The sequence below is a fragment of the Rhinatrema bivittatum genome, chromosome 8, assembly GCF_901001135.1.
Source record: "Rhinatrema bivittatum chromosome 8, aRhiBiv1.1, whole genome shotgun sequence".
NCBI classification, from domain to species: domain Eukaryota; kingdom Metazoa; phylum Chordata; class Amphibia; order Gymnophiona; family Rhinatrematidae; genus Rhinatrema; species Rhinatrema bivittatum.
Window position 1 is genome coordinate 20,064,219 of NC_042622.1, and position 14,877 is coordinate 20,079,095.

The following is a 14,877-nucleotide window of genomic DNA, read 5'->3' on the forward strand; positions in this document are numbered from 1 at the left end:
ATGCTAGGAAATAGAGAAATTACTTACCTGACAATTTCATTTACCTTAGTGTTGAAAGATGGACTCAGCATCCTGCCCCCGGCTGCCCAAGAACGGTGCCAAGGATTTGCCCATGGAGTGGATATCAATTCCAAGAGATTACGGGTAAGCTGTCATCCAGTCCTTAGATTGGGGCATCTATAATCTTACTGGGGTTCAGTGTTTGTTTGGTTGAGTACAATTACGGTTGGCCATTTTTAATCAAGTTTTTTCGATAGTATGTCCACAGTGGCTTTTGAAGAGAATAATGAAGGGCTGAGGTCACTGCAGGGGTATATCTAGGGTGAAGTCAGTTTTGAAGCCTGACTCCGTCTCCATCTGCTGGCAGGGGAGGACAACCCTTTGGTCCAGAGTCCATCTGTCTACACTAAGGAAAACGAAATTATCAGGTAAGTCATTTCTCCAGTTCATAATGTGCAAAAATTTAGCCTCATTAAAAAGGGTGTTTGAGGGAATTTTCAAATCCGGGCTATACTTTCTCCCCTTTTTCCTCTGCCCGTAGAAAATAGAGGTGCAAAGTCCATGGGCACTTTGTCACCAGTTACTCATGTAAATGTCTTTAAAAAAAACCAAAAAAACAAAACTGTACATAGTTTTATTTGAAAATGTGTGTACTGGTCCACAGGTAAAAAAAAAAAAAAAAAGTATCAGGGTCCCTTGTACCTAGCGACTTCTTTGTCTCTGGGAAAAATGTTTAGTACTTCTGGCTCCCAGTTTTGTAGGACTGTTACTGTTTGATGGCCATTGTATTTAGCTGATCTCCTGACGGAATGTACTCAGAATAATGGGTGGGGTTTTATTAATGCCATCCTTTTCTTATTTTGATTTCTATTTATTTTTGCAGGGAAATGATTGTTCAAAGAAGCACAGGCGACACTCCCTTTGTGCTGCCTGCCATATTAGAGCTGCACAGTCTGACCTAGAATTCTTCTTGTGTCAGCACTATGAGCAAGCCCAGGGTGGGCTGGACTCTCAGAACCTTTTCAAGAGGGCCCCTCCCAGTTGGAGGACAGATCGGCCACAACCTTATCTGGTAGCACCCTGGATCTGAGCAATTCCAGGGCTGCATCCTCCCCGTGAGAGGGCAGTTCAGCGGCCCCCTACCCCAGCTCCTCCTGGGCTAGGTATGGACCCAGCGATCTTTTCTTGGTTGGAATTTTTTCAGGGCCTTCAAGCCTTTGTCCAGGCACAATCACTACTGCTTCTGCCTGGTCTGAGCTCCAGCTGGGCAGGTCTCGCCCTCCCAGCCGTATCAGCATGCCTTTGGACATGCCTTGCCTCACCAAGGGTATCCCTGACAGGGTCCCAGATACCACGGACGATGAAGGGGATGTGGACTCATTGGAAGATGGGGAGATCCCTCCAGGCCTGGAGCCATACCGGACCATGCTACAGTTTTTCCACAGAGATGAATTACCAGCCCTGGTCTCCCAGACCCTGAAGACTCTGGGAGTTCCTGGCACGGACCCTATGTCGGAACCTAAGAAAAATCTCATCCTGGTGTCTCTCTACGGAAAGCCTCTTGCTATTTCCCGATCCTGGAAGCCATCCAGGAGTTAATTGACCTGGAATGGGACGCCTGGAAGCCAGTTTTAAAGGAGGTCGGGCCTTGGAGGCCTTGTACCCTCTGGATCTAGCGGCCAAAGAATGTCTGCATTTCCCAAAAGTGGACACCCTGGTCTGCGCCGTCTGGAAGCGAACAACCATCCCAGTAGAGGGAGGAGCGGCCTTGAAGGATGCTCACAATAAGCGATTGGAATCCATACTTAAGCAAGCCTTTAACGTGACAGCAATGACACTGCAGATTGCTTCCAGTTGTGCCCTGGTGGCTCATTCGTGTCTGCTTCTCTCGAGAGAGGCAGATAGCTCAGGGGCGCATCTCAGAGAGGCTATCAGGCCCGCCGCGGCCTTCTTAGTGGATGCAAGCTCGAATCTAGTGCATGCCTCAGCCAGAGGAGTAGCCTCAGTGGTAGCGGCCAGAAGACAGCTATGGTTGTGAAATTGTCAGCGGACACAAACCTCACAAAGACACCCTTTAAGGGATCCCTCCTATTCAGAAGCGAATTGGAAAAGCTAGCCAATAAGTGAGGTGAATCTCTAGTGTCTCGGCTATCAGAAAATAAGCAAAAGGTCGCTGCGCCCCTCACCCATGAAGGGTCAGGCCAGGTGCTCCCAGCGCTTCTGGCCCTACAGAAACTCGTCATTTCAGATATATTGGCCCTCGAGAAGGTCTTAGTCCTTTCGGAGCTGACAACCAAAAAGAGAGTTCTTAACCTCCCTAGAACTCTCTGAGGCCTACCTTCATATTCAATCTGTCAAGACCACCAGCGTTTCCTAAGCTTTGCTGTACTGAGCTGCCATCACCAGTTCTGAGTGTTGCCCTTTGGCCTGGCAACTGCCCCCAGAACATTCTTCAAAATTATGGTGGTCGTGGCGGTGGCACTGAGGAAAGAAGGGATCCTAGTGCACCCTTACTTGGATGACTGGCTGATCTGGGCAAATTCGTTGGAAGAGAGCCTCCAGGTGACCAGCAGGGTCAGGGCCCTCCTACAGGAACTCGGTTGGATCATGAACATAGACAAGAGCAGCCTCAAGCCCTCCCAGTCCTTAGAGTACCTGGGAGTCCGGTTTGACACCAAGCAGGACAAGGTCTTCCTCGCTCCCTTGAGGATAGGGAAACTGATGTACCAAGTGTGTCGGTTGACGAACACAATGAGCCCCATGGTGTGGAGCTATCTCCAGGGACTCGGCCTGATTGCGTCAATCCTGGAAATAGTATCGTGGGTGAGGGCACACATGTGGCACTCCAATACTCCTTGCTGTCATGTTGGAACCCACTATCTCAAGACTACTCGATTTGCCTCCACCTACCGATGGAAGTATGTTCTCAGCTCCGGTGGTGGCTACAGGAAGTTCACCTAAGCAAGGGTGTAAGCCTGTCCCCACCGAACTGGATAGTCCTCACAATGGATGCAAGTCTCCGATGGTGGGGAGCTCACTGTCAGGAATTGACAGCCCAGGGGCAGTGGACTGAGGAGGAGGCGCGCTGGAGCATAAACTGCCTGGAAGCACGAGCGGTCAGAAGAGCATGTCTGCAGTTCATCCACAGGCTCCAGGTCAGGCAGTTCGCGTGATGTTGGACAACGCAACAGTGGTAGTGTACATCAAGCGCCAGGGAGGAACCAAAAGCCACCAAGTGTCTCTGGAAATAGACCCCCTTATGGAATGGGCGGAGTTAAATCTACAAGGGATCTCGGCCTCCCACATTGTGGGAAAAGACAACGTTGGAGCAGACTTTCTCAGCAGGGAGAGTCTGCATCCAGGGGAATGGGCGTTGACGACCAGAGCCTTCCAGCTCCTAGTAGATCGCTGAGGCCTTGTTCAGTTCTCCATGAGGAGTTAGCAATCTGTTATTGATCTGATGCCTGATGGGAGGAGCAATCAGATAGTTGAGGGTGGATCCTTGGACCAGTGGCAGATGACCACGCCCCCGGGGAATGACCCCAAGAGGGACCACTGGTCAGGCTCAGAGTTAGAAGACAAACACACACTAGTTCTTTATTAGAAGGTATACTGAACCACCAGAGATAGCAGTAGTGAGCTGGCAAGCCCGGCTGGGCTGTAGTCCCTCAGATACTGGAACAGCGATCCCTGGAGGCTGAGCTGAAAAGAGACTGAGATATCGTGAGTAGGCAGGGTATGCAGATATAACCCTCACACAATGTCCCAATGAAGGCCAGGAGCTGGAAAGTATAGGGCCTTGAGGAGCGAGTACCTGGTTCCAGGGAAAGCTCAGAGAGAACGATGGTAACTCACTGATGTAGCTGAGATAGTTGGTAGTGAAGACTTCTAGACAGAAGAGTATACGAAGTAAGTCTGGGATGAGGGCCCTCGAGGAGCGAGTACCGGTTCCAGACTGTCACCTGAAAAACAAGGAGAGAGCGAGGCCCCCGAGGAGCGGGTACCTCTGGTAAGTCCGAGGAGGCAGAGTAGCTTAGGTAGCGAAACCCAACCCTTGCTAACTTGCTGGGTTAGCAAATACTGAGACCTTAAATATCCGTCGCGGGTGACGTCATCTTCTGGGAACGCCCCCGAGGTTCGCGCCAATGCCGGTGCCACACGCCCCCCTAGGCCTTCAAGAAACATGGCGATTGCAGTGTCAAGCCGGTCCAGGAACGCCCGAGGACAAGTGGCAGGAGAACGCTGCGGTAGCCAGTCTTCCCGCAGATGGAGAGGGAGGCACCAGAGAGGTAAGGAGGGCGGAGAGAGGGTGTCGGGCACTGGGACACAACAGGCCTCCCATCCATCGACCTACTGGCTACATCTCACAATGTAAAGATCCCCTGATTCTTCAGTTGCAGACGAGATCAGCACTTCCAAGGGATTGATGCCCTTGTCCAGACCTGGCCAGAGGAGGACTTACTGTACGTCTTCCCTCCGTGGCTCTGCTGGGCAAGATCATCCGCAAGATCGAACACCACAGAGGATTATTCCTTCTGGTGGCCCCAGATTGGCCCAGACGCCAGTGGTATGCAGCCATGCGGAGGCTTCTCGTGGGGAGCCCCCTATGCCTCCCCCCACACAGGGACCACCTCCAACAAGTTCCGATTCTTCACAAGGACCCAACTCTATTTTGTCTTATGGTCCGGCCCTTGAGAGGGCTTGCCTGATGAAGTGTAGATATTTGGCGGCCATAATTGCCACCTTACTGCACATGCGGAGTTCTCAACATCCCTTGGGTACGTACAGATCTGGAGAATATTTGAGGCCTGGTGCGAGGAACGCGGGGTGCCCCCGCAAACTACCAAGATCCCCATGATTCTGGAATTTTTACAGGACAGCCTGAACAAAGGATTGTTCTCAACTCCGTGAAGGTCCAGGTGGCGGCTCTCTCCTGTTTCAGGGGCAAGGTAAACAGAACCCGCCTATCGACACATCTGGACTTGGCCCATTTCCTAAAAGGGGTTAGACACCTCCGACTACCCTTAAAGTGGCCGATCCCCCTATGGAACCTCAATCTAATATTGGACATTTTAGCAGGGTCTTTCTTTCGGCCACTGTGCAGTCCAAAGGTAGTCTCTGAGTTTCATCTGAACCAGTCCATTTCCTTACCGTCCCCTGATAGATGCAAGGACACGGAAGAGTACCGCCTCCTACGCCACTTAAACGTCAGTAGGCTTTTAGTACGGTATCTGGAATGTTCAGAACCGGTGCGCAAGACAAACCGCTTGTTTGTTCTTTGAGGTGGACGGAAACAAGGTGAAGTGGCTTCGTGAGCTACCATAGCTCACTGGGTCAAGGAAGTGATCATGGGACTTTATGTAGAGGCAGGGAAGCCTTTTCCCCTTCAGGTTAAAGCTTATTCCACGAGGGCCCAGGCAGTATCCTGGGCGGAAGCTAAGCTACTGTCTCCCATTGACATCTGTCGAGCAGTGACGTGGTCTTCCTTACACACCTTCTCCAGGTCTATCCCCTGGACGTCCAGGCCTGAGAGGATGCAGCCTTTGCAAGGGCGGTGCTAACTGGACCGCGGGCAGCCTCCCGCCCCGTTTGGGAGTAGCTTTTGTACAACCCATTGGTCCCGAGTCCATCTGGCTGCAACTTAGGAAATTACCTGATAATTTCGTTTTCCTTAGTGTAGACAGATGGACTCAGCATCCCGCCCACGGCTGCCCATGAATGGTACCAAGGAATCGCCCATGAGGTGAATCGTAATTCCATGAGGTTACTGGTAAGCCGTTGCCCTATCCCTCGATCAGGACATCTATAGTATTGCTGGGATTCAGCACTTATGTTTGGTTGTATTACTTACCTCAACTTAGAGAAGAAAACACTCAGCAAGAAGAAAAACCTTTGGATTTGGATGTGAATATATCAGATATTCTGGAGAAGTCATTTGAGATGTCCATAGACACTAGAGCTGTATTACTGGTACAGTTTACTTTTACATCTGAGAGAGACTCAGTGTTAAAAATGTTTTTTCGCTATCAAAAGAAAAATTTCTACGGCCAGCAGGTTCGTGTATTCCCGGACATTGCAAGAAATACTCAAGTTAAGAGAAAAACATTCATTGCAATGAGAGAGGAGACCATTACAAGAGGGGCAATGTCGATGTCTAGTAGTATATCAAAACTCGAGATATGTTTTCAGTGATCCTGATCAGTTGCGATTATATTTAGATACTCACTCCTAAGTATACTCCACTGTAGGGTTGGTAAATATTATTAGTATGTGGTAACTACACTGCTTAAGTATGTATGGATAAATGTTTAATTTCTTTGAAAGACCGCTTTATTTGCATCTTGGTCACTCATTGCCTATAGTGTTTTGATAATGTATACAGAATGTTAAATTTCATACTATAATTGTTAGAATTATCATTTTTCTTGTCTTATAATTCTGAGAACATTGTGTCTAACAGATATGTGTAAAAAATTAATAAAAATAAAAACCCCAAAAAACCCACCTTCCCTGCACCATCGTCTCATCCATGCATTGAAACTCCAGAGAGCAGCCTGCCTCAGGGGAGCATTTTTGATAATTCAGTACTGGTGTTTCTGGATTTCTGTTTCCTGCCTAAAAATCTGACCGTTTCTTCCTGATTCTTTGAGCTTCTAACTCCATTGAAGCCGGTCTCTTGGACTGCAGCACAACGAGTCTTCATTTGTAACTTACCAGGAGGGTTAAATGGATCTCCATTGCTGTAATGATCTTTAGCCAAAAGCCACAGACATTGGTTCCCTACACAGCCTGGAACGCATGTACCTAGCCCAGGAATTGGGCCTGTATCTTCTGCACACACTGCCACTGGTCTTCCCCATGTTGAGTTTTTTTGTTTTTTTTAAAAGCTCATCCTACTTGGTCTCTTCCATAAAAGTAAATTTAGATGAGTTTCCATAATTAAAGGTTTAAAGATAGCGCTTGCTTTTTTATATAGTAAGAAGCGTGAGTATTTATTATATCAGAATGCCCTAGAATCCTCTGTTGCTGTTCATACTTACTAAAATTGAATACAGTTAGACACATGAAGTCTTAATTCCACTGGAAAACATTTGAGTGACATTACTGCTTCTTATTCTTTTTTTTTTTCTTTCTTTTGCCAGATCCCAAAGTTTTTGGAGCTTTGCACAGACAGTGTTTGGGGGATGAGGAAAGCTTGTGCTGAATGTTTCATGGCCGTTTCCTACACCGCTTCGGGCGAGATTCGCAGGACCAAGCTCTCCCCTCTCTTCATTAATCTGATCAGTGACCCCTGTAGATGGGTAAGAACCTTGCTTCTTACACATGAATAAATGAAACTCTCTTCTCCTTAGTGCTTCAATGAAAAAAAAAAACTTCCGGGGCCATCCACAGAAAAGTTGGAGCAGCCTCTTGTGTGCTAGTAGCTCCCATGAGTAGTCCTCTTCATTTCATCTGAGCTGCCTGCAGCTGTCCACCATTAATCAAGTCATTCATTTCTCATTCTCTGTGCTATTTATTTATTGTAGCATTGTTTGTTTTTGTACATTTTTACTAGCATTTCAGAAGAACATGTGTGTTGAGAATGTTCTGATCAAGCTGTTCTGCTATTTTACAACATGAGTAATGAAATAACACAGCTCCCTCTGTAGCAGACCTTCTGGCAAGGATATCTCCAGTGCCATAATACATGCTTTTTAAGTGCAGTCAAGCCCAACATGAATGATGTTACTGCTCACACTTCTGCCAGCTAGCTGTGTTCTGAAGAACAAGCAAATTGAATAAAGAATTTAAAAACAAACAAACCCCCCCCCCCAAAACCCTATTGCAAAACTACATTTTTTCATTTCATACAGGGTGAAGTCTACAGCTTGCCTTATGAAATCCCGCCCAGTGCATAAATTTGTAGGTTTCTTTAGCTCTTGGTTGTTTTGAAAATGCTGTGGTAACCATTTGGTTTTGTGGTATTTTCGTACCTAATCTTATCTGAGCAAGGGGAAGTAGAGAGGTAAAGCAGTGAGTCAGAGGTCACACAGATGAAGACAAAGCTGAGATCAGACTGGTATCTTATTTGCCCAGCCATACTTCATCCTCTGTAACATTCAGTAAAGGCTCGTGTGGGCTGTAAACGGTTCTCCGTGTCAGAATTAAAGATCAAGAAAGAAATTTGCATAAACAGTGCAAGGCAGTTTGCTTGCTCAGTTTTGAAATAGCACATCTTTTGCCCAAGGCTTTCATTTACTCCAGTTTCTAGAAAAGAAATAATTACCCAGAAAAAATTGTGCTAAGAATAGTACCGAAATGGTGCTGGGATTGGCCCTAAAGAACTAACCTAGTAACTGGATAAAGGTCCCATGAGGTTTTGCTTGTCCTTTTTACCTTCCGGAAAATACATAATGTGTTCAAACTATGGGCCAGGTAGGAACATAAGATATGCCATAATGGGTCAGACCAAGTTTCCATCAAGCCCAATACCCTGTCTTTCCCTGTACGTACCCGGATCAGTCCAGACCGTGGGTTGAGCCTCCTTTCCAGCAGGTGGCGACAGACCAAAACTGAAAGGATAGCCTATATCAGGACAGAGCCTACCTGCAGCCCTTCAGTATTTGTCTGTCTCCAGCAGGTGCATCAGCTCACCCTTCGGTCTCCTGATTTCGGCAAGTTAGCCGACTATCCTTCTTCTTTCTTTGGCTCAAGCAAGTACTTCTTTTTAGTGTTGGATTGGCTCTTTCTTTCAAAAAAAAAAAAAAAAAAATGTAGTCTGTCTTTTTTCCTGTGCAGGAGACAGTACCATCTCCTGGCTCTTGCTGGACTCAGGGGGGCTTTGCCCCTTGTGCGGAGCATAGCCTGAGTCCGTGAGTGCTTCCAGGTGTGGGGACAGAGTCTGGTGGTCCAGTTCTCGTCTCCCCCTCCTCTGGCTGCCGAGGGGGCTTAGCACCCCAGTGCTGTGCTCAGTCTGAAAAAAAAAAAGATTTAAAGTTTAAAAGTTATTATTTTTACTTTGTACAGCACTTGAAAATATTTTTTTGCATATTTCTTCTTTTGGTTCTTCGGGGGTTTGAACCGGCAGCCAGACAGGCAGGAGTCAGCAGGTTTCTCTCCCCTGCTTCACTCCTGCCGGCGGGCTGCCAATCAACTCTATTTTTAACTTTTTGTCTCCTCAGAGCGGCGCTCTCATGCCGCGGCCGGCAGCCTGAATTGCCTGTGGGCAGACCTCGTCGTGATTTTCACACGAGGGACTCTGCTCAGCCTGCCTGCCTGCTGGGTGGGGAAGGCCCCTCCTCGGCAGGGCAGGCAAATTTAGCCCAGGGATCACATCCCCAGCTGCCTGGGGCTGGGGACCTGAATTTTTTTCAATTTGCCCCCCCCCCCCCCCACCCCGGGAAATCCAGGGCTCGTTTTTCAATGGATTTTGTCCTCCTCGTGCACAAATCTTATTTAGCTAGCCTGCAGAAGGAGGGGGAATCCCCCCCTTGACCCCTCCCCCTGGTAAAAATTGCACACTCCGTGCCGTTGACTGTTTGCCCAGCTGCAGAGCCTCTGGGGTCTCTCTGGGTGCAAGTGGCCCTGGGTGTAAAAACACCCCCCCCCCCCCCCCCGGTGGATCCGATCCTTCCGGATCCTGACCCTTTTTCTGATTCAATTGCTACCCTCCCCCCTCTGGAGGGGGACGATCCCAGGGTCCTCCGTATTTTCCAAAGGGAGGAGTTGGAGCCCCTCATCCCATTTGTACTCCAAGAATTGGGGTTGGAGGGACCCCCCGCGGGATACCCTTACGGCCTTCTTGCCAAAAAATATGGACCTGGTCCTGGCGGGACTCAAGGCTCCAGCAAGCCCTTTTCCATTTCATCCCATGCACAAGCTATTGCTCCTGCGGGAATGGGAGGCTCCTGAAGCGGGACTCTGGGTGGGGCGTGCTATGGACAAACTCTACCCCCTCCCGGAGGAATGTTTGGACATGTTGAAAAATCCCTCTGTGGACTCCTCCGTCTCCGCGGTCACAAAGCACACCACTATCCCTGTGGAGGGATCGACGGCCCTGAAGGACGGACAGGACCGCAAGCTCGAGGCGCATATGAAACGCATTTTTGAAGTCCTGGCTCTGGGGGTCCGCGCGACTGCCTGCAGCAGTCTCATGCTGCGCACAGGTCTTAAGTGGACTCAACAGTTACTCGGCACCCAGGACCTCCCGTCGGCAGAGGCGGAGCAGGCCGAATGTCTGGAAGCCGTCATCGCCTATGGGGCTGATGCGCTCTATGACCTCCGCGTCCAGGCGAAGGCAATGGCCTCGGTGGTGTCCGCTAGGCGACTCCTCTGGCTGCGCAGTTGGTTGGCTGACCTGTCCTCCAAAGCATGACTGGGCTCGCTGCCCTTCAAAGGTAAGTTGCTGTTTGGAGAGGACCTTGAGAAGCTTATGGATTCCTTGGGGGAAAATAAGGTCCATAAGCTCCCGGAGGATCGTCCGAAGCAGGCACGCTCTTTTACACCCGCCCATCCTCATTTCCGGGGACAGAGACTGTATACCCCTAGCGGACGGGGTGGCTCCTCGAGGGGTTATTCTTCCCGGTCTCAGTCTTGGTCGCAGCCCTTTCGTGGGCGCCAGCCCGCTTGCTCCACCCCTAAGCCTGCCACTCAATGAAGGTCAGTGGGCCCATTCCTCGGTCCCGTTTCTGGGCGGCCGCCTTTCCCTTTTTTTCGAGGAATGGGTCAAAATCACGATGGACCACTGGGTCCTCGACATTGTACGAGATGGGTATGCCTTCGAACTTGTTCTCGACCTACCGGATCTCTTTCTATTCTCCCCGTGCGGGCACTCCAAACGGGAAGCGGTAGAGCAAACCCTCGCCAGACTCCTGAGTCTGGGCGCAGTTGTCCCAGTCCCAGAAAAGGAGCTCAGCGCAGGCCAGTATTCCATTTACTTCATGGTGCCCAAGAAGGACGGGGCTTTTCGGCCGATCCTGGACCTCAAACGGGTCAACCGAGCTCTTTCGCATGGAAACCTTGCGAGCGGTCATCGCGGCGGTTCGCCCCGGAGAGTTCCTCTCCTCACTCGATTTGACAGAGACGTACTTCCATATCCCGATTCACCGCGATTACCAGAAGTATCTTCGTTTCCACATACTCAACCAGGATTTCCAGTTTCGGGCCCTACTTTTCAGCCTTGAGACCGCACCTCGCACCTTCACCAAGATCATGGTGGTGGGGGCGGCAGCCCTTCGTTGGGAAGGCATTCTAGTTCACCCCTTCACCCCTATCTGGACGACTGGCTTGTGCGGGCCAAGTCGGAGGCTCTCTGCAAACAGGCGGTGAATCAGATATTAGCCCTCCTCGCGTCTCTCGGGTGGATAGTGAATTTTTCCAAGAGCAACCTTCAGCCCTCCCAGGAATTAGAGTTCCTGGGAGCCCGCTTCGACACTCGAGTGGGCAAGGTCTTCTTGCCTTGTGCACGGGCCCTCAAGTTGATCGGCCAGGTTCGGAATCTTCTCTCGTTACCGTTGCCAACGGCCTGGGACTACTTGCAGGTCCTCGGGTCTATGGCTTCCACCATCGATCTAGTTCCCTGGGCTTTTGCTCATATGCGACCGTTACAGAAAGCTTTGCTATCCCATTGGCAGCCGGTGTCGGAACAGTTCCACATAGTCTTCCCCCTCTCGGTCTCTACCGTCGCCGATTTGCAGTGGTGGCTTTCGCTCCCCCATCTTCTCCAGAGAATGCCCCTTCAGTCTCCACAGTGGACGATAGTAACTACGGACGCCAGTCTCTCGGGCTGGAGTGCGGTCTGCCTGTCCCGGTCCACTCATGGAGTCTGGTTGCCCATTCAGACTCGCTGGCACATCAATCGGTTGGAGGTCCAGGCGGTGCGTCTGGCTCTGCAGGAGTTCCTGCCTCTCATGCGTGGCAGAGCGGTGAGAATGCTGTCTGACAACTCCACCACCGTGTCTTACATCAGTCGTCAGGGGGGGCACCCGCAGTCGCCTGGTGGCCCTGGAAGCCAGCCGTCTCTTCGCCTGGGTAGAACGACATCTGGATTGCATGGTGGCCTCCCACATTGCGTGCAAGGAGAATGTTCAAGCCGATTTTCTCAGTCGCCAATCGCTCAATCCGGGAGAGTGAGAACTCTCGGACGCAGCCATGGATCTGATCGTTGGCAGGTGGACCCCCCACCTGGACGTAATGGCGACCATGTGCAGTGCCAAGGCCAATCGGTTCTTCAGCTGCTGGAGGGAGCATGGCTTGGAGGGAGTGGATACTCTAGCTCTTCCTTGGCCCGTGGACGTCCTTCTGTACGTGTTTCCTCCGTGGCCCCTAGTGGGAAAGGTTCTCAGGAGAATAGAACTCCACAGGGGGCCAGTGGTTCTGGTAGCACCCGAGTGGCCTCGCAGGCCTTGGTTTGCAGATCTTGTCAACCTGGCGATGGACGGACCTCTGCGGCTGGGCCATCTTCCTTGTCTACTGGGGCAGGGGCCCGTATTTTTCGACCAGGCCGATCGCTTTTGTCTAGCAGCCTGGCTTTTGAACGGCGGCGTCTGAGACGAAAGGGCTACAAGGAAGAGGTTATCTCCACCTTGCTTCGAGCCCGGAAGCAGTCGATTTCTCTAGCCTCGTTTGGAAAGTCTTTGAGACTGTTTGTGAGGAGTCAGGTGTCTCAGCTCGCTCCGCCCCGGTCTCGTTAGTTCTTTCTTTTCTACAGAAGGGTCTCTCCAAGGGCCTCTCCTTCAGTTCTCTCCGCGTGCAAGTTCCTGCTCTTGGCTCTCTTCTTGGATGGGTTGAGGGTCATCCTTTAGCGGCTCACCCGGACGTATTTCGGTTCTTGAGGGGCATCAAACACCTGCGTCCGCCCACTCGCAATACTTGTCCTTTGTGGAGTCTCAATCTGGTCCTCTGGGCTCTCTGTTCTGCTCCGTTTGAACCTCTCTGTTGGGCTACGGTAAAGGACCTTACGCTCAAGACAATTTTCCTTGTTTCGATCGCCTCCACTCGGCGGGTCTCTGAGATTCAAGCGTTGTCCTGTCGGGAACCCTTTTTGCGATTCTCCGACTCCGGTGTCTCTCTCAAAACGGTGCCCTCTTTTCTTCCGAAGGTGGTGTCCGCCTTCCATGTCAACCAATTGGTAGAGCTTCCAGCGTTTTCTCCGGACAAAATTGCGGGTATCACTGGAGGCGACCTTCGTAAACTGGATGTCAAATGCGTTCTCCTCCGGTATCTTCAGGTTACCAATGTCTTTTGGGTCTCGGACCATTTTTTTTGTCCTCTGGAGTGGTCCCAATTGGGGCAAGCCGGCTTCTAAGATCACTATTGCACGATGGTTGAAGGAAGCCATTTCCTTGGCTTATCTCTGCCAAGGACAGACAATTCCGGAGGGCTTTAAAGGCTCACTCGCTACGTTCTCAGGCTACTTCTGGGCGGAGAGCCAATCGGTCTCTCCGCAAGAGATTTGCAGGGCCGCCACCTGGACGTCCTTGCATACTTTTGCTTGACACTACCGTCTGGATGTGCAAGTGCCGGTTTTTGGTTCCTTTGGGGCGGCAAGTGCTTCGAGTGGGACTGTCTCGGTCCCACCCGAGTTAGGGAAGCTTTGGTACATCCCACGGTCTGGACTGATCCGGGTACGTACAGGGAAAGGAAAATTAGTTCTTATCTGTTAATCTTCGTTCCTGTAGTACCACGGATCAGTCCAGATGCCCTTCCCTGTCTGTCTTCTGTTCTGTCCTCTCGAAGCTTGTTCTTGCAGATTCACAGATTTTGATACTTCATTCTTTGCAAGAATACTGAGCAATTGCACTGGAAGCCTTGGTTGTTCAAATACCAAGTATATGCAAGAGCGTATAGTCTTACCATGTTTCTTACATTGTTCTACAGTTGCTCATTTGAGCGTTATAGTTACTTGCTTGATCCTATTCTAGTTTTGTTGTTTTCTGCTTTGACAATGGTTATACTGAAGGGTTACAGGATAGGCTCTGTCCTCATGTAGGACACCCTTTCAGATTTAGTCTGTCTCCACCTGCTGGAAAGGAGGCTCAACCCACGGTGTGGACTGATCCGTGGTACTACAGGAACGAAAATTAACAGGTAAGAACTAATTTTCCTTTAACAGTGGCCAAACAAGTTACAAATACCTGGCAAGTACCCAAGCATTAAATAGGAGCCATCTACTAATGCCAGCAAAAAGCAATCTCAGTTCTTTATTTATTAATAGCAGTTTTTGGACTTCTCCTCCTGAAACCTATCCAAATCTTTTTTAAATCCATCTACACTAGCTACCTTAACCACCTCCTCTGGCAACGAATTCCAGTGCTTAATTGTGCGTTGAGTGAAAAAGAATTTTCTCCAAGGACAAATGAGATGGTAGTTCTCACACATGGGTGACATCATCGGATGGAGCCCGGCACGGAAACATTTTTTGTTTCTAGAAACTTTGACAGGCACACTGAGCATGCCCAGCATGTCGTTAACCACGCGTCCACGTGGGTCCCTCTTCAGTCTCTTCTTTTCTGTGGCGCTGTCACCTTGCAGTTTTTGGAGCTTGCACTTCTTCTTGGCTATTTTTGGCAAGTTGAAGTATTTTTTCCTTCCATGTGTTGTGCAGGGTCCCTCGCCCGTCCATGGGCAGCAGTCGGAAAGTTATTCGTCCTTTGCAGTTGATCCTCAACAGCTTCTCCTCCCGCTGTCCGCCGACCATCGACTGTGCGCCACGCTCTTTTTCCCATGGCATCGACTGGCTTACGCCGGTGCCCCTGGACCATGTCCATCACAGACAAGGTCTGTTCTGTGCTTGGGGGCTCTCACAACATCCACGTCTGTGATCTTTGTACCTAGATAAAATGGAAAAGCTTTTCAGGTCCAAGCAGTTGAGCCATCCTCTGCGTCGGGGACCTCCAT

At 50.1% G+C, this 14,877-nt stretch overlaps 1 protein-coding gene across 3 annotated transcripts in view; it reads left to right on the forward strand.

Annotated features, from left to right (window-relative positions):
* LOC115097178 (serine/threonine-protein phosphatase 4 regulatory subunit 1-like) overlaps positions 1-14,877 on the forward strand; it is a 173,584-nt gene that overhangs the window by 70,863 nt on the left and 87,844 nt on the right. For all 3 annotated transcript variants that reach the window (XM_029612754.1, XM_029612752.1, XM_029612753.1), the window contains exon 9: positions 7,143-7,301. In XM_029612754.1, coding sequence (XP_029468614.1) covers positions 7,143-7,301 — 159 coding nt within the window. The remainder of the gene's footprint in view (positions 1-7,142; positions 7,302-14,877) is intronic.